This window comes from Rhipicephalus microplus, chromosome 2, assembly GCF_043290135.1.
Source record: "Rhipicephalus microplus isolate Deutch F79 chromosome 2, USDA_Rmic, whole genome shotgun sequence".
Taxonomy (NCBI): Eukaryota; Metazoa; Arthropoda; class Arachnida; order Ixodida; family Ixodidae; genus Rhipicephalus; species Rhipicephalus microplus.
This window is the reverse complement of record NC_134701.1, coordinates 141,761,307-141,785,962: the sequence shown is the minus strand read 5'-3', so window position 1 is coordinate 141,785,962 and position 24,656 is coordinate 141,761,307. Positions and strand designations below refer to the sequence as shown.

General features: G+C 48.0%; 1 protein-coding gene across 3 annotated transcripts in view; it reads right to left on the bottom strand.

Moving 5' to 3' along the window:
* Positions 1 to 24,656, bottom strand: part of exp (expansion) — a 315,831-nt gene that overhangs the window by 3,709 nt on the left and 287,466 nt on the right. For 2 of the 3 annotated variants that reach the window (XM_037421926.2, XM_037421925.2), the window contains exons 5-9: positions 18,369 to 18,527; positions 14,396 to 14,597; positions 8,132 to 8,310; positions 7,255 to 7,330; positions 815 to 1,021 (exon numbers count right to left, since the gene is read on the bottom strand). In XM_037421926.2, the coding sequence (XP_037277823.2) occupies positions 815 to 1,021; positions 7,255 to 7,330; positions 8,132 to 8,310; positions 14,396 to 14,597; positions 18,369 to 18,527 (823 nt within the window). The remainder of the gene's footprint in view (positions 1 to 814; positions 1,022 to 7,254; positions 7,331 to 8,131; positions 8,311 to 14,395; positions 14,598 to 18,368; positions 18,528 to 24,656) is intronic. The other variant, XM_075886875.1, reaches the window with a different exon arrangement.

Here is a 24,656-nt window from a genome sequence, read left to right as displayed (position 1 = left end):
GAGTGACGAATGAGAATAAGACAGACACCGAGGGTCATTTACACTATATCGACTGTCTTTGTTTATTTGCATGTTTGCCTTTTTGCTTTGTTTTCAACTTTGTGAGATTGTTGCAACAAAGTTCGTATTTTTCGTTTCCTGCAATGTACATCTTCTTAAAACAGCGAGGAAAGCACAGGCGCACATTTTGCCGTTCTTGCAGGTAACTATCGCGGCATTTGTGCCAAGTATTGTTGCAGCTCGACTCCATGCATTTACTAAATTGGGCCCCGGCCACATATGCTGAACTAAACTCACGCAGATGAATGTGTTTGTCGTAAGCAAACTCATCAGGGTTATATCTCGCACAACGAGTCCGTCATGATCTTAATGGACCTCAATCCCAAGTAAGCCTCACATCGTTTATAGGCGGCTTCTGCTAGGTCATCAACCTGCACTCCTGCCATTCGCTTGAGAAGTCCATTGTTCACGGCCTATATTTGCGCTGCAAGTAAACAACATTCTTTGCAAAAAAAAAAAAAAAACTGAGGAGAGCGAGAGAGGAGAACCCAACACAGGTTACGATAAATTTCTAACGATATATAGCTGATCACACACTATGCAATTAAACCCGAATGCATCTCCAGAAAGTCTCTTTTGAATGTCTACCGCATATGCGCTCCTTTAAAGTTTTCCACTTGAGCAGCATGAGCATTTCTGCCGCGACGTGTGTCACCTCATCGTTTGTGTGACACATGCGTTGACGGTTGAAGTCCGTGTGTTGCCTCAATTATGTAACGTCAGTGGCTTGCGTGCACTTGCTGCGTCAACTTACGGTGCGTGACGGTGGAGCAGCTTCCGTAGGCCGAGTCGTAGATAGATCGTTCGGGTCCCTTGTTGAAGAGGCTCAAGTAGTTCTGGCTGTGGCTTCGAGGCATGGGAGCGCTGGACATGGGACCGGACACGGCGTGGTGGCCGTCCTCCTGGCCCCTCTTGGCGAAGTTGGGCACGCGCGCCCGGAAGCCGCAGTAGTACGGGTCGTCTGCGGAAGGGACATTCAGTGTCACACCACAGAAAAACAAAATCTCGCATAGGAATGCATGACATAGGTATACCGCGGCCACGGCAAGGTGCATGGCCGTCATTTAGATCGATACAGTGGATTCAAGAAGGATCGTAAGACTTATGTCAGATATCTGAAGCTGCCTTATAAGAAGATTGGGGAGCAAGTATGCGGAATGTCGTGCACAGACTAGGACAACACAGGAACAAACCATGAAGAATCCACATAGGTGGTTTGGCTTCATCAACTTCCTTCCTTGATGTGTATGGCATAGGATTTCCTATAAGTAAACTACAGATTGATTGATATGTGGGGTTTAACGTCCCAAAACCACCATATGATTATGCTAGACGCCGTAGTGAAGGGCTCCGGAAATTTCGACTACCTTGGGTTTCTTCAACGTGGACCGCAAATTTGAGCACATGGGCCTGCAGCATTTTGGCCTTCCCCGAAAATGCAGCCGCTGCAGCCGGGATTCGATCCCTTGACCTGCGGCTCAGCAGCCGAGTACCTTAGCCACTAGAAAGTACATAAGAGAGAACTCTGGTGCTAGTGCCTATGAAAGCAAAGCACGGCGCTCCAGCGAGTATGGGAATGATTGGTAGCACACAAACTTGTGTAACTTTTGTACCTTCAACTCATTTTGGCTTCGCGGCTTGAAGCTGCTTCGTCACGAAACAACAATGTGCAAATGTCCAGGAGGTGCACTTGAACCTCTTAACATTTTAGGCTAACCAAAATAAATAGAGTCACGAAGTTCACAACCCATCTATCTTTCATTTAAAACGAGACCGAAACAAACAATAAACAAAGTCTCAAGTCTGTTCGATGCCCGCAAACACGAAGACTATAGGCAACTTTGTGTACTACCAATCATTCTAATGGTCGCTGAAGGATCGCAGCGGCAAGGTCATCTCTAGTTAATTTTAGCAAACTCTTTGTTGTATGTGACTGGGCTTTATTTTATTTATCGAGCGAGATTCAGAAAGTACCTAGTTAGCGATGCATTGTTCACGTCTTAATATTTCGCTTTTCATTTTCCCACGAACGTGGTTTGTCTCAAGTTATTTTCCTATTGTAACGCATGTTCGATACGCTTAAGTGACCAATGCTGAACAAGCACGCGCATACAATTTACATAATTTTAATTTGGGCTAACTGTTAGAAGAAGAGTTATAATGGAAGTTCTAGTGGGAGGTGACAACATCGGCGCAGCACCCATCGATACACTTGAGGATTACAATAATTTCGGCATGTTGTCTGATGTCGTAGATTGGGCATCCCACCAAGTTTTGTAGACATACTTTAGGTGTCCTGGTTGGTTATATATTTAGCAAATAAACCATCAGTCAGACTACTTGAATGCAAGTCACTCCGTAGTTCAAGTGTATACGTTATTTAAAACAAGTAGACATTACAAAGCACAGCGAAGGGTTCAACCATCAGAGAACAACGGGCATATTATGCCTGAATTGCGACAATTGTTCTTCCCGAAACAAAAGCGGCTTGTACAAATGCTTAAAAATAAGCACATCACACTTCAGTGTACTTAGCGCCCAGCGCCGGTCACATCCGTGCTACAGAACGATTCGCACCGCAGAATTTGACTTACTGCCCGTTTCGTCACACACGCCATTGTGAACGCGGATCTGATGGCACACGCGCCCTTCAAGGCTGCGCGGTCGCACCTTTTGTTGAGATTCGCGCGCACGTTATACAACCGCCGCGGAGGCGGGACATCCTGTCTTCCTCCTGGCTTTTCTGTATCTTTACTTCATTCGGGTTTACGCTGAGCGCGAGGAGAGATTTCCACAAACAAAACTGCGAGCAAAGAGCGCATCGAATGCACGCGTGTGCCGCGCGGAGCCTACCCATTATACAACGTTGAGAGAATAAGGGGGAAGGTAAGCCACGCACGTCCCATTTCGAGTAGGAAGGCAGCCGCCGTCGGGGCGTCTCAAGGGCCTCCCACGGCCTCGGCGCGAGCTGCACTGTGAAGCTCTACCCTGCTCGAGGATTCTTCTCCGGAAAGCTGTCCGCAAACTGCAGCCCTTGCAAATCTCGCACCGAAGACCTACGCGCTGTCCCCGTTCTTTTCGGCGTTTCCTGGACTGGCGACGCTGCCGGCTCACTGCGATGGCACGCGGGTGGTGGCGGTTCCTATTTCAACGGCCGGCGACCGGTGGAAAGTTTCCAACGCGCCGACTTGGAATAACAAGAAATTAACCTTATCGTTTGCATAGCAAACCACTTTAAGGTACACTCGTAATACAGCTCTCGTTTGAACCCGACCCTCGTAAGATACGAGGTCCTGCAGATCTACTTCAGTCTTTGTATATGCTTTGTTATAAGAGGCAATGTTTTTTTCGCAATAACCGAAACTTTTAGAACTATTTCGCAATGTCCGAGCTTTGTACGCTTATAAAGACTCGACTATCCGACTATGTAAGACTATAAGATCAATTTTCGACACACATATTCTCCGGATCCCGGCTGCGGCGGCTGCATTTCCGATGGAGGCGGAAATGTTGTAGGCCCGTGTGCTCAGATTTGGGTGCACGTTAAAGAACCCCAGGAGGTCGAAATTTCCGGAGCCCTCCACTACGGCGTCTCTCATAATCATATAGTGGTTTTGGGACGTTAAACCCCGCATATCAATCAATCAATCATATTCTCCGGTATGTTGCTGTATACAGGAAAAAGCCTCCTATAGGAGGGTTATACCCGCTGATTCTCCCGCTGATTAGGGCTGTTGAGGTATATATATATGAACGACAGATTTACTCAGCGCGCCTCACTGCGAGCGCCCACCGGCATTCAAACAAACAAACAAACAAACAAACAAACAAACAAACAAACAAACAAACAAACAAACAAACAAACAAACAAACAAACAAACAAACAAAAACGGCTGTGTGGATGCACTAGGCGTTTCATGATAATCACGGCATGCAAGAGAGACAAATATTTAACATAAAAAATCAGCTTGGCGGCGTTCACCAAACCAAACAAAAATTGTCTTAGAGCGCCAAGACGAAAAGCTTTACGTGCGAGGGTCCCCGGATGTCAACCTCCGAACTATCTGAGTCGGTGCGGGTCTGCTTTCTTCGCTCGCACCTCGTGCCAGCAATGACACGACGCGTCGGCGGCGCTTCCTTGGCCGGCATTTGCGAAAGATGAGCTTTCTGGCCGCGGCTTAGCGGAACAGTGTTGTTTCTGCGCCCATTCGAAACGGAACGCGTGGGTGCAGCAACGTCCTTGGTGACGAGCCACCGAAGCGCGTGCTCCTTTAACTCGCAACTTGCTTTGCCCGACGTGAACAGTTCAAGGAGACGACGATGGCGGGGGCCCGGCCGCGCGAACTCCTCTGCGTTGGTCTTGACGCGTGTCGCGCATTATATGGGCCTGACACAGGTGCGTGCAACTGCTTGGAGCCGTTACAGCGCGCACGAAAAACGAGGAAGTTACAGGTAGGAGGCGGAACACAGTCCCAGTATGGTCTGGTGGAACTGTGAAAGAACACATTTTCCAGACGTGTCTAATTGCTTGTTTTGATTGTATCGAGTTTCATGCTGCGATTCGACACCAACGTAACAGGTATTAGTCTCTGTAGTCATATTTAATTGCTGTAGAAATAAAGACCTTCCAGCAAAAAGTTATGTTCTCCATGACAGAGCTTATTTGACTCGTGCTAACAGTGATCACTTGTTATTTGCGGTGAAGGCCGCACTATATGAACTTCCTTTATTACGTCTTATTAGCCAATGATTGCAAGCCAAGAAATATATTCCGCAATATTATGCAAAAGTGAGTCGGATCAATGGTCAAAGCTTTCTGTCGGAGCAATTTTCAAGCGATAACGAGCGATTACAAAATAGTCGCAGCTTTACCGCAAAGGCGAAGCAGTGAACGTGATAGCAACAAATTGAAACCAACCAACGAGCGATTACAAAATAGTCGCAGCTTTACCGCAAAGGCGAAGCAGTGAACGTGATAGCAACAAATTGAAAGGTCACGCGAAGAATGGAAAGCAGACCGAAACGTTCCCCGCGTTTCTCACACACAAATGACGCGCGAAACGTACTCACAGGTACAGACGAACGCGAACAAGCGTCTCAGTTGTCCCTTCGCTGTGTCTGAAAAGAGCACCCTTTTCGCAAAGGGAGAGACTGAAAGAGTACAGAGACCTTCGTGAGCTCGGTAACTACAACAGAATTGTTCCGGTGAGAACCCTAGGCCTACGATCTTCCGCATGGCGAGATAAGGGCGCGCGTGTGAGCGTCCACCCCTCCTCTCCACGGGGCAAAGTACGCGGGGAGAGAGCGCGCGCCGCCGCGTCATGACGATCTGGCGACGTGCGCTCATTGCGCCATCTCACTGGCAGTGCTGAAAACACTACAGTTCCCCCAAGATGGGCATCGACTGTGGTAAGTGGTAGACATAAATAGCTTGCCGTCTGAACGTTGAAGGAGGTGCTTTTGTGGGGCTCAGTGGCTAACGCCTCGCACTCACAATTCAGAAGCCAGACGTTCGATTCCGCAAGCCGGACTCTTTTTCTGGAGTATTTTTCTTTCTCGCGTTTTCACACACACACACACACACACACACACACACACACACACACACACACACACACACACACACACACACACACACACACACACACACGCATATATATATATATATATATATATATATATATATATATATATATATATATATATATATATATATATATATATATATATATATATATATATATATATGATACCCATACATATACAGTGAATGACGCTGACGCCAGCGGCGACATCCAGCCGAGAGTGCCCATATAACTGCTATCGCAATAATGACTGCATGTTGAACTTGAGACGTCGTGGATCAAGAGGCCGATGAAAATATACCGGACTGCTTTGTAGATAGGTATTTTTATGCCTAATCTTACTAATTTTTAAGGCCCAACGCTTTGGCTGGCCTTATTATGCTATGGGAAACTATACACCGTGCGCACAAGACGATGGGGCAGCTGAGGCGCTGACGACCTGCAGCTTTTCCAGGAGTACCTGTATTATGGCTTTTTTTTTTCTGCGCCAGTTCTGGGCCGCATTAGCAGTCAGACGGTCAATAAATTGCCTTTTGTTGGCGAAGCTCCCTACTCCCTACGCCGTTCATCGTGCGTCCGCGGTGTATGTAGTCGTTGTAGTAGGCAGCCACATCCACGGCCGGCTAGAGGAGCTGCACGCGCGCACCCTTGTCAATCAAGGAGGAAACCAGCGCACCTTGATCATAAATGAAAATATAGTCGTTTCTGATGACATCCCTTACAGGGGCGAGTATTGGTGACTTAATATCCAATAAAATTTTCCTTGAATTTGAAGCTTACTAAGAAAATCTAGTATCAGAAGGACGCACTTTGAGCACTATCTGACCATGCACGATGGGTTGCCACGTTAAACTCGCTGGGCGTAACCTCCTCGGTTTTAGAATGATTATGCACATTATAGTCTTTAGCAGTCTGGATTTAGAGGGACGGCGCAGTGCTCTGCCATAGTTGAGTATGAAGTACTCGAAATTGTTATACATTTTTTCTAAACGATTTACCTAATACCTAATATCGTTAACAATTTTTTCTAAACACAGTTTTAGCGAGAACTGGGTTGCAGTGCCATCAATTTAGTCAACTAGTATATAGCCATGAACAAGAGGCGGTGAAAAGTGGGAAGTAGACACGAAGCGGAGGCCGTAAGAAAGTGCGCGAGTGCCACCTCTCGTTAAGTCCTTGAAATGTCCGCCAGATGGTGGTACTTCTATGTGCTGAATATATGATGAAAAGATGCGAGATGGCGGTACTTGGAGTGTTCATTAGATGGACAGACGGATCGACAGACAGACAGACAGATGCACGGACGCACGCGCGGATGGTCGCGCAGATGGACGCCCAGAGGGACGGACGCTTCGCCCCACTAATCATCATGCACTCCGTGGGTATGATGTGCTTTTTTTTAGCTTGTGAGTCCTTTATTTTGACCACCTCCTCGGAGAAGTGCCTGCAGCGAAGAAGCTGCCATATAGGTATTGTACATGGAAGCATGGTCTACAGTTCAGGAGGCATCGTCGTTTGACACAAATGATAAAATACGGTTCATTTTCGAGAGAAGTACGACAAGTTGTGGTGTAAACTGCGGCAAAATGATGTCGACATGCGAACTTACCGTAGTAACTGCCGTTCTTTTTCCTGTTTGCTGGAGGCGGAGGTCGGGACATAGGCTCCACGTCCTCGTAGTCAGGCTGCAAGTAGGAGAAAAAAGGAACATAGAAAACTAAGTCATGGGCAGGAAGTCGTGATGTTGAATAAGCTAAGTAAAATAACAAACAAGCCATTCGCTTATGGTACACAGACTGCGTGCCATGTCAATTTTCCAAGCGATCAGTCAAATACAGGTGGATTTCGAAACACTGTAGACTGCTGCTGTCGAGTATAGATATAGATTAGAAGGGAGATTTATACACAATCCTAAACGTTGCGTAGTCCTCGCAAGGGGACTGATCGTGGAACCACGCTTTTTTTCTTCTCTCGAAGAACGGGTCTAACACCCGAACCAGAGATAAGTGAACTTCGCCCACTGTGCATGGTTCCCTGGCATGTGTTGTGACGCGCCCATATTGGCAGCGTCCCTTGCCAACCACTCCGTGCGCATTTCCTTCCGGTATATGTTTGTGGAACAGCTTCCGTTGCAACGTGTGAGCGGGACAGGTACACGTCATCGTCACGCCCTTTATCCGTTGAGAAAATAATGTAGTCGGTGCGACTGACGCAACGGTGGGAAACACCTGGCCACCACGACACACACGCAGAGCCAGGTGGGCGGGCGGCCGCGTCAAGTCAAAGTGACGTGTGTGCCTTCACGCCTACCGCGATCATGATTACCTACTGAACAAACCTTTATTGGCCCATTTTTTTATTATTACAAATTGCTCCGCTTAGTACCTTTCCTACATGGCTGCAGCTAGCTTAGCCACGCAGGATTACTACAGCAATATTTGCAATATTGGCGCCAGAGAGAAGACAGAAAGAGGATCGTGTCTGACCCTGGGCACACTGACGCGAGGCAAGTCCCTCGGCGGTAGCTTCGGGGGCTTCGATTCCCTGGGCGGCTGCGGTTGCTGACGAGGCACGGCGCCTGGAAGGCTGTACGGGTCCTCCTCGGGCAGCCTCGGCGGCCGGTCGAACACGCTCATAAGGTTCGGGGCACTCTGGCGCTTGGACACTGCAACACAAATGGGCATGCGTACAGAGTGAGTAATGGCCAGTCGTGTGGTTCTCATAGAAGCGGCGTGCGCAGACATGACAATGTGAATTACAATATCAAGATTAGAAATGACCTTCGATGAAGAGAGGTCGCTTGTCGGAAGCTCGAAAGCAGTGACCTGCATTGAAAGCAAATTAGTGATCACCACTAAAGACCCCTTGCTAGAGTAGAGCAACTTTTGTTCCACCCTGGTGCACTTCTGCAGATGTTCGCTTGTGTTCGTACAAGTTGAAGACGCGTTTTAGACAAGCTGCGCGTTATACGAAAGCGATGGTGACAGGCCAGTGGGTTTCTTTAAACACCAACACTAACAGCGAGCAAATCTGTATCCGTGTATCCGCAGAGCTTAAGCAATAAATCAGTGTTTGTTAAGGCGTTTCCCCATAGAACTCCTGCCTGCACGACAAATATGTACGGACTAAAATTTAATATATCTGAAACTTCGATGAACTTAAACTCATAAAGACCATTGGCATCGAATCCATCATCGTGAGCGTCAAGGAGCGAAAATCAGTGGTATTTTTCTCCTGGCTCAATTGCGAAAGGCATCCAGGTGATGTAACGCCGACCGATGGCTAGCAGCAACGACTCGTGAATATCACAAGCGTATTGGCATTTGTGAATTAAACAAATGTAAAGGGGGACAAAATAACGGGGGTGCCCTTATTGGAAAGAACCCTCGCGAGCACTGTGTTTACGTGAACGCCCTTCGACAGAAAGTGCAATTGAAGTCATGACAAGCTTCCATCAAGAAATGCCTGTCGTGGCTGGCGCGTTGCTTGAATTCTCCCAGACACGAATTCCCTTCACTTCCGTTTTTGGCAGATGCAGAGCAACAGCCCTCATCCGGGATGTGAGACCCGGGCACGCGCCTATAACCGATCAGTTCCCCTTCATCAACTTTCCACGTAAGCTCTCATCCTGGCGTCTCCGCGCCGGTATTAAAAAATAATAATAATAAAAATAGTCGCCGCGCGCGGCATTCAAAAAGGCGCCAACCACTGGCGCTTTGCGTGTCAGGCTTCCCCCTCCATGAACTTGGCGTTGTATACCATTCTGCGGTGGGCCACAGGGGCAATTGGCGCGCCGACCACATGCCGGCGGCGGTCCTCGATTTCTCGCAACCCGTCCATTTCTTTATCTTCAACTGCCCCCTCCTCTCTCTCTTTCTCACATTGGCAGGAATTCTCTGTATTGTGTATGTGAGGTGGCTGAGAGAAAGTAGATCGTACCACAACCACCACCCCCTTTGCTTCTCGCGGTGGCTGGCCCCGTGATTGTGTCGGCATGTTGGACACCTAGGATAGGCCTAACCTAGGCCGTCCTGGTCCTTCGGTCGGTCACGGAGCGCGTGCGGCTGTGGCGGCAACAGTGGACTTAAAAAGGCATACCCTGTAACCACACCCCTTGCTATTTTCTTTTTGTGGTCTCGAATTACGGTGACTTGGGGCCAGTATCCTTTGGCGCCGTGCGTTGGAAGCCGCGGTGTTACAGAGCTCCGCTGCTTTGCTTTGCTTTGAGGACTCCTCCGCTTCCATGGGCTGCCAACTATATGCGTGTATCTGCGCCTACACAATATATGCTAGGCAAGGGAAGAGGGTTGACATGATTGCATGCAGGCACATGTACGCCACTCATATACGTGATCGCGAGATGGCATCATTGAGCACTGTCCTTCTTCTCTACGCCCCCCCCCCTCCTCTTCGCCAATGACTGGTAGGCTGTAGGACCCCTTTCGCTATTCCTCGCACATATCTCCTATAGCCACCCGACCTTGTTCTCCGATCCAGCTGAAGCTATCGATATCCGCGCCGACAGCCGAAGGCGGAGCCATCGTCCGTCAGCGGCATACTTGCTTGGAAAGAGCCTTTCTTTCCAAGATTATGTCCGGCTTGGCTACCTGCCCCCAAGACGGCGAGTTTGGCCAGGGACCCCGACACTGCCAAGTACGCACGTATACATGCACGCCACGGGGGACGCAGCGCTGGCTCGCATGTAAGATGCGTTCAGCTACCCTACAGTAGCTGCTCTTCGAGCTGCTGCTTCGCGAGTCAGCGCTACCGAAACCCGTGATTATCTCTGGCGGCTGTCGGCTTCGCACGCGTTTGCGTGTAATCTTACAGGCATCGTCCCACTCGGTAAGGACCGCGGCTTACTCTCCCCCCTTCCTCACCAATCCCATCCTTCCTCTTCTTTCTCACCAGCATTCTATCTCCAGGAAAGAGCCATGGCAGACTGGACGACGATCCTGTACGTAATACTCGTCGCAGCGATGAGAGACGTCAGCCCAACCCTTCGCTTCTAATTTGGAGACGCGGCCGCCCCAGGTCCCCTTAGCCCAATGACCGCGAGTAGGTAAATAATGGTCGGTCAGCTGAAGCGGTCTCTGGCCGCGGGGAAAGCTGCGGCGATTAGACGCGGGCGGTGATATTGTTTTTCCTCCTTCTCGCTCGGCCGGCAAGGGGAGGAGCACGCAAAATTTCATCGCATGTGACTCATGGGAAGAACCCCCACTCGCGACGTACAATCGAGGGTAGGCGAGCAGCTCAGGTGCGAACGGTGTTCTAGAGTGGGTGATCTTCACAGCGGCGTCGGGCTAAAGCGGGCCGAGCGAGAGGGCGGGTGTCTCCGCCTCCTTACGAGCGTGATGATAAAGGTCGCGGCGTTATAAGGACGCGGCGAAGCAGCGCCGCCGTGGTGGTTACGTGATGACAAAGGAAAGGAGCAGAAATTACAGGCTTTATACCATGCAGTGTGTAGTGTGGCCAAGCTAACCATAGGAAAACTGTGGCATTGTGGAAAACTGTGGCATCTTTTTATCTAATTTGTGAAGTGTTTTTTGCACTGAAAATGCGTTGCTGACTAAAGAGAAGACGAATGGCAGAAAACTACATGAGTGTACGATATATAATTTAAACTAAAGATAACTTTAGATCATTAAAATTAGAAATTAAGATTAGATAATTAAAGATAATTTAAACAAAAGATAACTAAAGTCATAGAGCAGTACTATGTGGATATTGACGCAATGGCTTCAGGAGTGCGTTGTCAAGTAACATTTTAGTGATTTTTCTCTAAGCTTAGCTATAACGTAAAACACGCACAGTAGGTAGTCTTCATTGACAATTGTGCACAAATATGTGTATTTATTTCTCACTACCGACGCCCAGCTTATTCTCAACCCTTCACTTGCTGTTGAGTCTCGCGTTTTGTATAGGTTCTATTTGCACCACTGTTATCAAAGACAAATGATTGAAGTTTAAACAATGTCATCTTACACGTGTTTTCGGATTACGAGGTGGTTCCTGTAAAGGCTGTCGTGAAGATGCATGTCCTTCAGATCCATGCTCGTTATCTAGAAAACGCCGAACGTCCCCGGTGCGTGGGCTTGGGGAGCACATACTCCAGCCAGAAAACAGTGCATCCTCTAGAAGACTCTCACACGGTGAAAATAAAAGCGCGTAGCCCTGTCACAGCTAATTTAGCCGTAGGAAGCGCATGCTTGTAAAGCGACCCTCGGAGACAACAGATGCACACGCTACACTCTAAGAAAAGAATGGAGCATTCGGGGAGTAGTTTCGCTACTCGACAATAATCGTCATATGGCTGGCTCGCGTTTCCTTTCTGGAAAACTTGGCGCTGTCCACTTTCCTGTCAAGAATGCTATGCCACACAGATAACGCGAGTGCCATTCGTGAAGGCCAACTATACCGTGGTGATAACGCGAGGAAAGTGCTCGAAGTAGACGGCGATTATTGTTGTGAGGTAGAACCCCCCCCCCCCCCCCCCAAATACTTGATTTTTATTTTAGATTGTACGTTGCTTACATGCACATCATGAGGCGTACTTTTTAATTTGCTTTATTTATATGCTCTTTGTTCAGATAAGTACGGGAATTGTGCGCATTATTACAGACCGGCCAATGTCATTATCCTTTAAGAAAGAAAGAAAACCTTTGCGAATTAGGTTCCTAATCTTTTGCGCGTAGACTACGGTCGAATCATGACATCACCTTTTCCCAAGAACGTCATCGTAAACTTTGACCGAGGCTTACCCATATTTGAACATCTCGAGAATATAAAGCAAATGACAAAGGCCACGTGTGGGTGCAGTGGCGTCAGCAGTTAAAATAGCAATGACGATTCCGCTGATTATAATAAACATTGAGACGCGAAAACGTGGGAGAGGTCTCCAAATGATCGATTATTTCACACCACTCTTACATTGAGGAGCGCTGACTACACTTGCCAAGCTCATGAATCAAAACGTTAATTTTGTTGTTCCAGAGTCGAAAAAAATGGGCAAGAATTTCCTATACTCTTCCTTGCAACCAAGCCCGCGATTGGGAGACCACTACCTCTACAGCAAGTCTGCAGTTCGAATTCATTGTGAGCGTAACTCCAGATGCTTTTACAGTGGGCGTGTGCGACGTAGTCGCAACTATACACAGCCCGCGGTAAGTGCATTTGGTGCCTCACGACGAGTGGGATGCGGCGCAGAATTGAATAAAGATATCCCGTTATTAGCAGCGTGGCCACAACCCTTATCACAGCCGTTATCACTTCAAACAGGTCCCCGATCACCGATCGAGCTAGCCGAACGTTGCCAACTACATGCGCTTTCAGTGCCAAGATGTGCGTGGCAGAAGACTCATACCTGGCTTACCGTCATGGTTGTAAACAGGAATCTCCAAGGAAGTGCCAACGTTTTATAACAAAACATTTGTTTCCCTTGCGAAGCCATTGTGAACGTCTTCGATGAGTTGCATGCGCCTGCATGAGTGCGCCTTCTTGTCGTCTCCCGCGTTGGCCCGTTATACCTGCTCGCGGGTCGTCGATCGCAACACGCAATCAGCGTGACATGCACGCTGTGCCTCAAACTTTCAGGAGATTAGAGTGGCCGAGGCATTGTTCCAATAAACCGTTTCTCCTATGAAGGCCCGTTGCTTCTTTGCCTGTCTTTTTCTTTCAGTAGCGCATGGATGGGCGGGTGTCAGCGGTGCCAACAGGAAAGACAAGCGAGGTTTCAACAACGTTCCTCGGCTGAGACGTACGCACGCACCTATACGTTGAGTTTTTCGTAGGTTTTCAGCGGCAAGTACACCCCTATATTTTTCAACGTGCGGCCCCCACGCAATCAGATAACAACTGTTACGGCAGCCGATTCTTTTGCAAACAGGGCCACGTGCTTCCAAGAAGTGAAAGGAGTGGGATTCCTTAAGACGGGAAAGTACGATATAAAGTATATGTAGTGAGTTTCTTCACGTATCCCAATTATGTATGACGCAAGATGAAGCAACTTTATAAGCATTAGAAGCGTTTGGCGATGCGGGGAAGAAGACACATCTAAGAAGGCGTGCCAATTCGCCCATGCCAAACTGGCCTTCGAAATCAACTGCTAGGGCCAGCTGCGGTGAATCAAGCAGCGTACGAGGCATTGTGGCTCTAAACAGACTCATGACTTAATTTATACGGTCCTGTTTATTTCATGTCTTCCCACCATTGACGCTCCGAATCAGCAGTCCCCATTCAGGTGACCCTGCTCTTGGGAAATGCCAGTACAGTCATCACGTTTACTGCGTACTTTAGCACATTTATCCGGAGCCTCCTGTGCAGAGCACCAAAGGAAGAAGCAGAAGTTTTCGCCGCATATCCAGCTAAGGTGGTCTTCATCTAAGCTATCACAATTACGTTTCATTCGCTCTCAGAAGCAAAAGCTCTTACTTTTTTATTATTATTTTTTTTTACTGAGCGTGAGACGTTCCCACCATCTCACTATCTGTGTACAATTGCGCTTGCTTTAGCGTTAGTTGGGCTACAATTTTTGTATCAGCAGCCTAAATTGCCTCATAGTCCCATTTCACGAAGATATTCAGAAGGATCATGACTACGATCTCAATCAGCTCACGAGCTTTTCTGGGGCCCACTCAGCGCAGAAGACACCCCAATGGTTCAGGTACTGACGTTTCCAGAGGCATCCAAACAGTGCGTGTGTAAGGCTTGACGACAGAAATGACATGATCAAAAAGAGAGAGAAAACTTACTGGGAGGGGGCAGTTTAGTCTTGAGCATGTCGAGAGCGACGATGTTGATGACCATGACCCAGACGGCGCAGTCCAGGAGTTCGGGGCTGTCCTTCACGAAACAGACGCAGCTAAGGCACTGCGCCTCCAGGTGCCGCCTGTCCGGGTAGGCGCGCTTCAGCTCGCGGGACACGTTCTGCTGGAACTTTTTGATGTCGAAGAGCTGTGAAGTTAAGGGGTGGATACACACAACCTTATTAGTCTGCACAACACAATACATCCTGAAAAAGACAACCGCAACAACGAACAACCGCAAAAAACGAAAAAAAAATAAAGACAGGAAATGTTGCATTTGACACGTCTTTAGAAATGGTTATCGTTTGGCTCTTTCACAGAAGAACGACCATCTTCGTAGATATATCATCAATCCAGTATACGAACATGAGAGCACTTATCGCTTGCAATGAAGAATGTGCACAAATTCATACCAACACATAATCTTGACGTGACCGAGTAGGTTCTCATTCGAGCCTAGTTTTAGCTAATAAAGTCATGTCTTCAATTTCAGAATAAACACACATGACAATTGAGCATAGAGATTGTCGATTGAAATGAAGAGGTGTTAGAGATCGTTATAGAAAAGCTGCTCCTCAAATGTTTTAACAAGTTATTTTGCACATCGAAGAACGAAAGAAAAGGCAAGGTTAACATCTTGATTGTTGACTTCAACTAAGGCAAGTAAATGGATACTGACAGTAGCCTTGCCTTTGATGTGGTTTACATTTAAGCTCAAATGAGCATTCCGTGTTCAGAAATCTTCGAATATTTGCACCAATATAAGTTAATCTCTGGAAAGTAAAGTAAGCAAGAACACTGAGAAATATTCGTGCTCCGTAATTGAGATATATTCCAGCAATCAATCTCAAACGTATCTGTCGGCCACGTTGTCAACCTGTTTATCACACAACGCCACGCATTAAATCTCGACTCATTGCTCCTAGCCATGCCGTGATTGAAAGACCGGGCATTTCCCGTATATGCAGTAACCATTTTGTAACCAATAAACTATATGGATTATGTATCACTCCTCATATTCCCCTACAAACCTATGTGATGCTATATCAAAGAGCTGCCCCGCCATGGTGGTCTAGTGGCTAAGGTACTCGGCTGCTGACCCGCAGTTCGCGGGATCAAATCCCGGCTGTAGCGGCTGCATTTCCTATGGAGGCGGAAATGTTGTAGGCCCGTGTACTCAGATTTGGGTGCACGTTAAAGAACCCCAGGTGATCAAAATTTCAGGAGCCCTCCACTACGGCGTATCTCATAATCAAATAGTGGTTTTCGGACGTTAAACCCCACAAATCAATCAATCATATCAAAGAGCTACGGAACATATGGACCTTTTTAAATGGGACATATATAGCAGCCATTCAAGTTCGCTTGCTATACTTTGCGCAAGCACTTTGAATTTCGTTTACGCCCTTGATATCGAGCCTACACCTACTGCCCACGCACCATATACAACCGAATTCTCATCGTTATCATATCACGATGCCAAAGGTGGGACGAGGCAACCGCAGAAACCTTGCTGACTACTGCGCAGCAGGAATCGAACGAAGAAAAGCAGCTCTCGCCGAAAGAACGCCGTACATGTTTCACGCGCCATATCACCAGCGACATCGCGTACGTCATGTGCGTCGCGCCCCTAGCGGGAAAGAGAGAAATAAAGGAGAATGGCGCTAATCGCGGTAGCCGAAAGAACGTTGGCCCAGGCACAGCAGCAGCTCGTTGTCGCCAGGGCGGCGGCGACCACTGCGACACCATTTTTCACGGGGCAGGGGCAAGATGGAGCGTGGACGAAGGCGAAAGCGGTCTGGCGGCAGAGATCGCCGCTACAGATGACGTGGGCCAAACGGCCGCCGCTGCTCAGCGCGCCACTGTACCGGTATTACGCGGTTCTCTGGTCGCCGTCCAGCAGAACGGGCCCTCGCGTATCACGCCCAGCGATCGGATGAACCTGCGCACTCCCGCTGTTTCTCTCTTCACGTAACGAAACGTTTACTTATTATATTTTCTCGATGGTCGCAGCATGTCCCCGTGCTGGAATATCGTTCCGTGTGTCCAGAAACACGAACGTCACAACAACAAACGTTATCGCGTTCCTTCTGGGTTGCGGATGGCGTATATAAACACACTATGCGATGTTCTATCAGATTAAAAGTGTTCTTGCATCGTTGGCATGCTGATTCGAGCCATTGGAATATATATAAATACTTATATGGTTGAAGGCCCGAATGATACTCTCGCTCATTCTCCAGAGTCAGCAGAGTCGGACAAAGCGCTCACTTGAGACGTTTTCGAAGACTGTAGTACCCCGGCTGCGGCGGCTGCATTTCCGATGGAGGTGGAAATGTTGTAGGCCCTTGTGCTCAGATTTGGATGCACGTTAAAGAACTCCAGGTGGTCGAAATTTCCGGAGCCCTCCACTACGGAGTCTCTCATAATCATATGGTGGTTTTGGGACGTTAAACCCCAGCTATCAAGTCAAGACTGTAGTACCTCAAGGCTAGCTTTATTTGCGTGTTTTTAAAATGGTGTTTTTACTGGAGCGCTGCTAACCGAAAAGTCAGAAAAACGGTATCAGTGTGTTAACGTAATTGGGTAGCTGCTTTGCTCTGAATATAGCTTGTCTAGAAAGTTCCGATTGCTAGTAACGACTACTTTTTTCCCCTCTTTTTTTAAAGGTGCCTGTCACTTGATTACAGCATTAAGTTTATTGGCCGATATTTTTCTTTCTTCACGAAGACTTCTTTTTAAGCCCTGGCTGTTACAGACTCTGTGACATGGATAATGGAACCAACGAATGGTCTTATAAGCGAACTCTTCATATCAACCATCTGTCATTGCGTCCTTTGATATAGCACGTCAAATGTCCTCGAGACGACTCACAGTGGCAGCACAGTTCGAAAGCAACGCAATGAGGCGTTGAGGTGCCTCGGCTCAAGCTGTTCAACAGAGAGCTCGGACACGTCACTGATTCGGTGGATTTACGAGTGCTGCGTAAATATTATAAGGCCTCATCTGCACAGAACCCGATTGCGTCGTGCTCACGCTGCCGGACAGCTCAAAAACTGGTCTCGACTGATGGACCCTCGGGCACTTCCAGCCGTGGACAACTCTGCCTACATGGCGCATGTCGTTGGTCACGGAAAAGAAAGATGTCGTGTGGTGCGTGCAGTAAGGCTATCCTCGGTGAACAAATAGCGATAAAGAAAATGGGTCGGCAAGATGTGGATTTAAAATTCAGTGCGTAAGTTGTGGACAGCCTGCAGAAGGCAGCAGACTAGTAGCCTGGAGCTCGAGCGCATATTAAAGAAGGCACAATAATAAACTTAGACTCTTGATTGCGCAGCGAAGTACACACTGCTTCGAAATGTCGTTTCTTTTTGCTGCAACTTGTGATAAAGAAAGGCGGGTAATATAATCGTCTAAAATTCGCCTGCGTAATTAGAAACGTTTTGGAATGGCACCTCTTTCAGTGTGTTGGCTCCGCGGTCAAATGAAGAATTCAGCGGCATAAAAATGAGAACGTTCAGGTGACTGAGCACATTCACGCCAGGATTCAAGATAGCTACTGGCCCTACAAAAGCACATAGTCGCAAAGAAGAGTAACTAGTGTGTAACTATAGATGAGAAGAATTTCTCATACTAAATTCCAGGATCGCTGTTATGGTATACGGAGCGCTACATCCCGGCACTCTTTTTATATTTGCCATCAAAACTCTCTTTAGTATTCGAAGCGTAATTATGTCCCTTAACTCTGACATCTTTCGACATTCACAGATGCGAATATGCGTAGCTGCGAGTATGCGTCTGCACACTAGGTTGGTACCCGCTGGTGCAAGACAGCAGTAGTTGGAGATCCTTAATTGGGAGAGGCTTCATCGCGCATGCAGTGGACATCAAGATATGATGGCTGTATGTAGTCTCTCACCTTGACGGGCTTGTCGTACTCCAGGAGACCATTGTTGCGGATGATGTCGGCGCTGACGCTGTTGTTCTCCCCGCCCGAGATCTCCTTGATGTAGACGTTGCTCTTGCTGGCGCGCTTGATCATGATGTTGCCCGCCTCGTCCATCTTGATTTTCACTCCCTGTGCAGAACAAGCAGCACGCGTACTTCTGTAGAGTAATTTGTTAAATTACTGAATTATGTGAATTGAATCGAAAAGTGAATTGAATTGAAAATAAGAAAATAATTGAATTGAATCGGGGCGCTTCATTTGCCAAAAGCATGATACGAATATAGGGTGCGCCAATGGGGAGAGACTCCGCAGGGTTAAACTTGAACTGCTGACGTTTTTTAACGGGAGCCTGAATCTGTACTCAAAGAAAAGAAAAAGAGTCGCTCTTTCTTAGTGAACTCCAATTTGCCGCGTGTATGACTCTCTTTCAGAAGACATGTTAACCTTCTTTGGAGTCCAATATACCCTGCTTGGAGAGTTTTGGAACCCAGTTGAGAATCAACGTGTTTTTTGAAGAGGGTCATACATAGAACTCACCGATAAAAAAAAATAACGCATACTCTTCTTTTCTTTTCCTTATTAGTGTAAGTACAAGAGTGTTTTTGCATTTTGACCCGACTTAAATGTGGTCGGGAATCGAACCGACGTCCTCGAGCCTTACTTCCTATAGGTATACCACGGCGGGTACTCATGAACAGCTACGCGTGAAAGAAATATATAACCACTGTAAAGCGACATGAACAAGTTCGATGGCTCTGCTCCACCTACCTGCACCTTCTAGATGAAGAAAAATATTCAGTAATAATACTTCTATGTTTCGCAACACTGTGCTGCCCCACACCGTCGAAACTTATCAGGATGAAGAACAAAATACAAGGGTGAATGTTTTGGTCATCCACGCATGCGGTACATATGACATGAGAATCGCAGTTGCCCTTGTGTAACGAGAGGTCGCATGTTTACGCGTTGCCTGATAATATTAAGCTTTGCTATGTTCAAACCAGTGAATCACTGTTGTTAACATAAATTACGCAGCAATTACCACGTATTTTGGACAGTTTCTACAAACCTCATGTCTAATGAATCGCGCCTGCAACATTTCTCTCCGTTCATTCTAAATTCTGTCTCATCTATAACGTCCCACAAATCTCGGCTCACGTACGACGTCCGTCTCTGACCGCTTACGAGGTATGTAACGTGGCCCCGCGGGCGTAGCAGTGCTATCCGTAAATGTGGCCATCCTCCTAAAAGCAGCGCTGATTAGTTAGGCATGCGTAAACACGTAACCAGATAATTGACTTCCGTGGGCGGATGAAGCTGGTCGAGCAGGGTGCAAAAAGAACGCCTATCCAAAAAGCACGCATGTTTATCTTTCTTCTTCCACATTGGAACGGATCCATCAACGAGCTCCATTACGCGCGCACGTCAAATGGACGCAAGTTTTGCATGCTCCGGGCACTAAAAGATATGAAGATCAGTTCTCAAATAAGTCGGCGTCTCCTATAGGCGAGCTGCCCATCTCTTCAGACTCAAAAAAACCCCGCCACCTAAAGCTGCTTTATAAGTGCCTGCATAATGGGTATGCATGCATGGGGGCGAGGAACGATTCCGCACGCAACACGGCAACTCAAGCAACATCGCGATGTTATCACCCCTCCCCTTTCTCTTTCTTTCACTCTCATTCACTCACTCTCAGCGAGGTGACAGCTCGGCGCATTCGTCAAGGAAACCGCGGTCAAGTGCCCGTGAGACCGCGAAGGGGAGACCGCACGTTTAGAGATCTGTGCTTGCAGGATGCGCGACTCATGTGCGTGAGAGCCTCGGAGAAAGAGAAGACTTAAGGACCATCACGCGATCGTACCACGGACACAGAGATTCACTGCTGAGCCCGGCTGGTCCGCAGCGTGGCCCATTGTTCTGCGCCACCGTCACCTTTGCGCCTCGGCCTTCTTTTCTGGAGGAGGCATCTCGTGCCGAGTCGGGCTGATTGCACTGCTCGTCGTGGGTCGTCACATAGTACGTACGTATGTGGCCCAGTCGCGGTCTTATAGCGTATATGCGACGGTGCGTCTGAGGTCCTCGAGTCTGCCCTCATTCTTACCCCCCCCCCTTTTTTTTTTATTGCAGAGCGTAAAGGCGTACTGGCGCGACAATAAATGAGGACCGGGTCGTGACCGATTCTGCTTGAAGTTCTCCAGCATTCATATGTCCCGCTTTTGCAAAGGTTGCACTGTGGCGCTTGCTGTCACAAACTTAAAGAAATAAAGATTCCTGTTAACAAAAAGCAAGTCCAGATAGTGACGAGCACCTTTCAGCTTCATCAACTCGGCAAGAGGCGCAACATTCATGCACTGCAAGTTGTAATCGGTGCCATAAAACTGATGGCGTACAATTCGTTAAACGTTCGGCTCTTGTTTATTCAAATGCTCATTGCCTTTGAAAACTGCAACATACATTTAGCAGTGTTCGTCAGTGGTAACTGTGTGGTGGCGTGTGAAAAAGAGTAACACGAGCAGAACTGATTCCGCGCACTGTAATAAAATCACAGAGTGCCTCTACGTATAGCGAAGCGCTCAAGGCGGCTTCGCGGCCTTCATATGCCGTGCGATACCCGAAGCGCAAATGTGGATTCTCGCCAATGAACAGCCAGAATGACGTCCTTGTGATTCGATATTTAGGAAATGATATGCGTTCTTGCACTTACTTGCGAGCATTTGCAGATCTGTGTGCAAATGCGGCTATGGTTCCGCAGTCGATATATAAAACTGATTGGGGCGCTGTGTGAGATTACCGAAGCAAAGCTTTGTAGGACAAAGACGCCTGGCGTGCTTTCCTGGCTGCAGTGTCTCTCGTATTGCTTCAAGTTCAAAGGAGTGCTTTTAGAATTCAAGCAATCGTACTATAGTGGTGTCGAATACACATGTACTAAGATGCATCCACGAATTGATTTGGAAAGAGAGAGAGGGATGCAAGAAAAGGCAGGTAGGTTTGGTTCGCTACCCTGCACTGGGGGAGAGGAATATAAGGGCGAAAACAGAGACAGAATCAGAGAGAGAGAAGGACATAATCACAAACACACTTGTGGAAGCGCATCCTTTCTACAGGTGGTCACCCAGAGCTGCTGAATATAGGTATTTCAGTAGCCTTCTATAGTAGAGTTACGCTACCTTTAGGTACCTAAAGGTAGCATATGCTGTGACTCTATTTTATAGTTGCCTTCAGCGCCCACTAGGCACATGTCCAAGGTGCTAGGATCGTGTGTACAAAAAATGGTCTGGAGTCCGGTTAGTCCAAAAACACCAGAGCGGGCATCGCTGGGCGTCATAGCCAGCATAGTTACACAGGACGTGTTCGACTGCCTCTTCAGTTTCGCAGAAGTCGCACGTAGAAGTGTCTCACCACCGATGCGAAACGAGTACGCCTTAATGCTACCCCCAAGGCGGCGTAACAGCATCGCATCGGAGGCTGAAATTCGCGATTGTAAATGAAGGAAGTAGTATTACCGCAAGCAACAAATACAATTTATAGAAAATTTTATCAAACCTATACATGAACGAGGGCCGTACGAATATATGAAAAATTGAAATCCTTGATCGACAACGTCCAAGATGCGCCTGACGAGGAGAAACCTAAAGTATAGGGTACAGCAAGCAGTGATGGAGTCGGAAGAATGCTTGTTACGCAAGCACGCTTTGCTTGAGCGTCGAGAGCATCTGCAATTCGTGTCCCCGTTGATGCTCGAGCACGCACCGTGAAGGGTGTCTCTTATGCTGGTCATTGGCAGAGACGACTATAATCTCGAGCAGCGGAGGGAACTATTGAACACGAAATGCAATACAGGCCAAATATGTCGTGGTTCGCTAGCGAACCGCAGAACACCCTGGCTGTCCTTTCACTTCTTTTAGGCACCATTGCCGAGAATTGACGTGTTCTGCAGACCCACCGACTCAAGAGGGCCATCATTCCAAGCCTCCGTGAACGCGGCGATACAGCTAACGTCACTTCCCTCGAAGACAACAGGTTCAGTGAACCACGATAACGCAAATCGAAGTGCACCCAGCGTACACGAGAAAGTGGAGGTGAGGTTCCCGCCCACAGAAAGGTCCTCATTCACGCTTTGCATACACAAAGGGGTGACCTCCCGCTTGGTCAACGATGAAGAAATCACAAAAGGTCGCACAAAACAACAACCTGAGCCCTGTATGCGATGGCTGCTGGCGGGTGAGAAGGTAGCGACGACAAAAAGCTTTCGCGTTTACAAACGCTACTATATGGACACTGAAGGAGTGAGAGGAGAGGCTGTGAAAGCGTGCCGGGAGCCGACGAGAAACGCAAATTGAAACCAACAGGAAAAGAGCTCCGGAGACAAAGGACGCGCGAGCTGGAAGAATAGGAAGGGGTCAGCACGCGGAGGTATAGCGAACGAAGCGGAGTGCCCATTTCCGGTTCCTGTGGTGGGCTTGCAGCCTTGTTCAGAAGGGCGCGTGTGAAGTAGCCGCCGGACGTCGGGCATCCCGAACACGTGGTCTGTGCTGGTCGTCTTGAAAGCTGGGGCAGCTGGGAAGCTCAGGGCGCATTGCTCTTCCATCGCCGAGCCGCTCCACGTCGCCGGAAGTTGTCGCCGCGTCGTGCGACCGCACGGTCGCGACCCGCTTCGCACGCCTTCAAAAAGGAGCCAGTGTCTGTGCGTGTGTGTGTCAGTGTGTGTAGGCGCGGTGAGCTTGCGTGCGCGGAAGAAGGCCTCGCCGTGCTCCCTCTCGTCATCTTTTTTTAAAAGTATATTTATTTGACCCAGTAGACATTTTTTTTTGTTGCGCGGCGTCAGTACGAAACGCGGACTGTAGTGGCTGTGAGAAAATAAGATAAAGAAAGCGGCACCTCATCGGGTGTACGTCGTGCTTCGCGGTTAGCGGAGACCCGGGCGTAAGCAACACAAACTCACACAAAGTAGAACACTAACGAGGCAAAGTTATTGACAAGTGACCGTTCCACTCATTTTATTTGCTCCTCTCTGCGTGCCCTTTGGCGCTTTCATATGAATTTTAACCACGACGACAAAAATAAAACAAAAACAAACACAGAACGCAAGCGTACGAGGGAAAAACCACTGCAATGCCCGATAGCACGCGTGTAAGTGAAATTGCAGAAGAGAATTTAGTAATCGACTCGGTGAGTGAGTCGCACTGAAGTCAGCGTGCGAGAAACGTGACTAACATACAGTGAATGCGGTAAAAGCTACATGAAAATAGGAAATCCATCTGCATTTTTTTCCTGGTGTTAGCCGTTCGTCATGGTGGGAATCATCTGGCCCTCTTGCGAAAACTCGCAAGACCTCTGCTTCACACAAGTTCTATCAAAGTTATGTGGCAAAGGCAGTGCACGAACTGTGGATGCCTGCTTGTAAATGTGGTTCCAACGTAACACTACAAGACGATAGTTATAGCGCGAGATCAGAACGACGACAAAGACACAAGAAGGACACGTCGTCGTTCTGTTCTCGTGCTATAACTATCGTCACGTCATACCAACTAGCTCAAACTGCCATACTTCCAAGTAACACTACAACTTTATATTTGAGTTTAGTAGCTTGCTCACCATAACGAGCTTGTGTTCATGGTTCCAGTCCACGTATTGGAACGCTTATTTGACCATCAAATGACGCGGGAAGCCATGTTGCGTGGCGACGTCTGCCGGATTAGCCCCAATATGGCCGCTCAATAACGACGTTTCATAATGAAACAAGAAAATAAGGGAGAGGTGCATTTGAGATTTAGGCACATGCATCATAATAGCAGCTGAAGTGTGCAAACGCGCGTTGCGTGGTTGCAGCAAGTCATAGCTGTGACGAAGTCTGCGTCGATAGCGATTCACAGAATGCCGACAACGACCACCTCTGGCGGCCGCGGTTCGAAGTATGGTGCACCGATAATTCCCAAGTGTTGGCCAATTATTTGAGGGAGCGGCCGCGGCATGAAATAATCACCGAACCGCATGACTCGAGGTATGGCGCTCTGAATCCGAACACACGCAGGCACAGCCAACAACACGTGTGGCGTCTCGGTTACACGACACCGCACCCCGCAAAAAAGGGCTTCCCCGAAAGTGACGAAGAGAAACACAAGTTTAGAAAGGAAGAATACTTCAGCGTGTAAGGGACCTCCCGCACTTTATTGGGCTACCATGCAGTGTAAGAATGTAATGACCCGAGAGGAGACCTTGCGCCTCGAAGTAATCGCTTATAATCAACCCCTCCCTGCG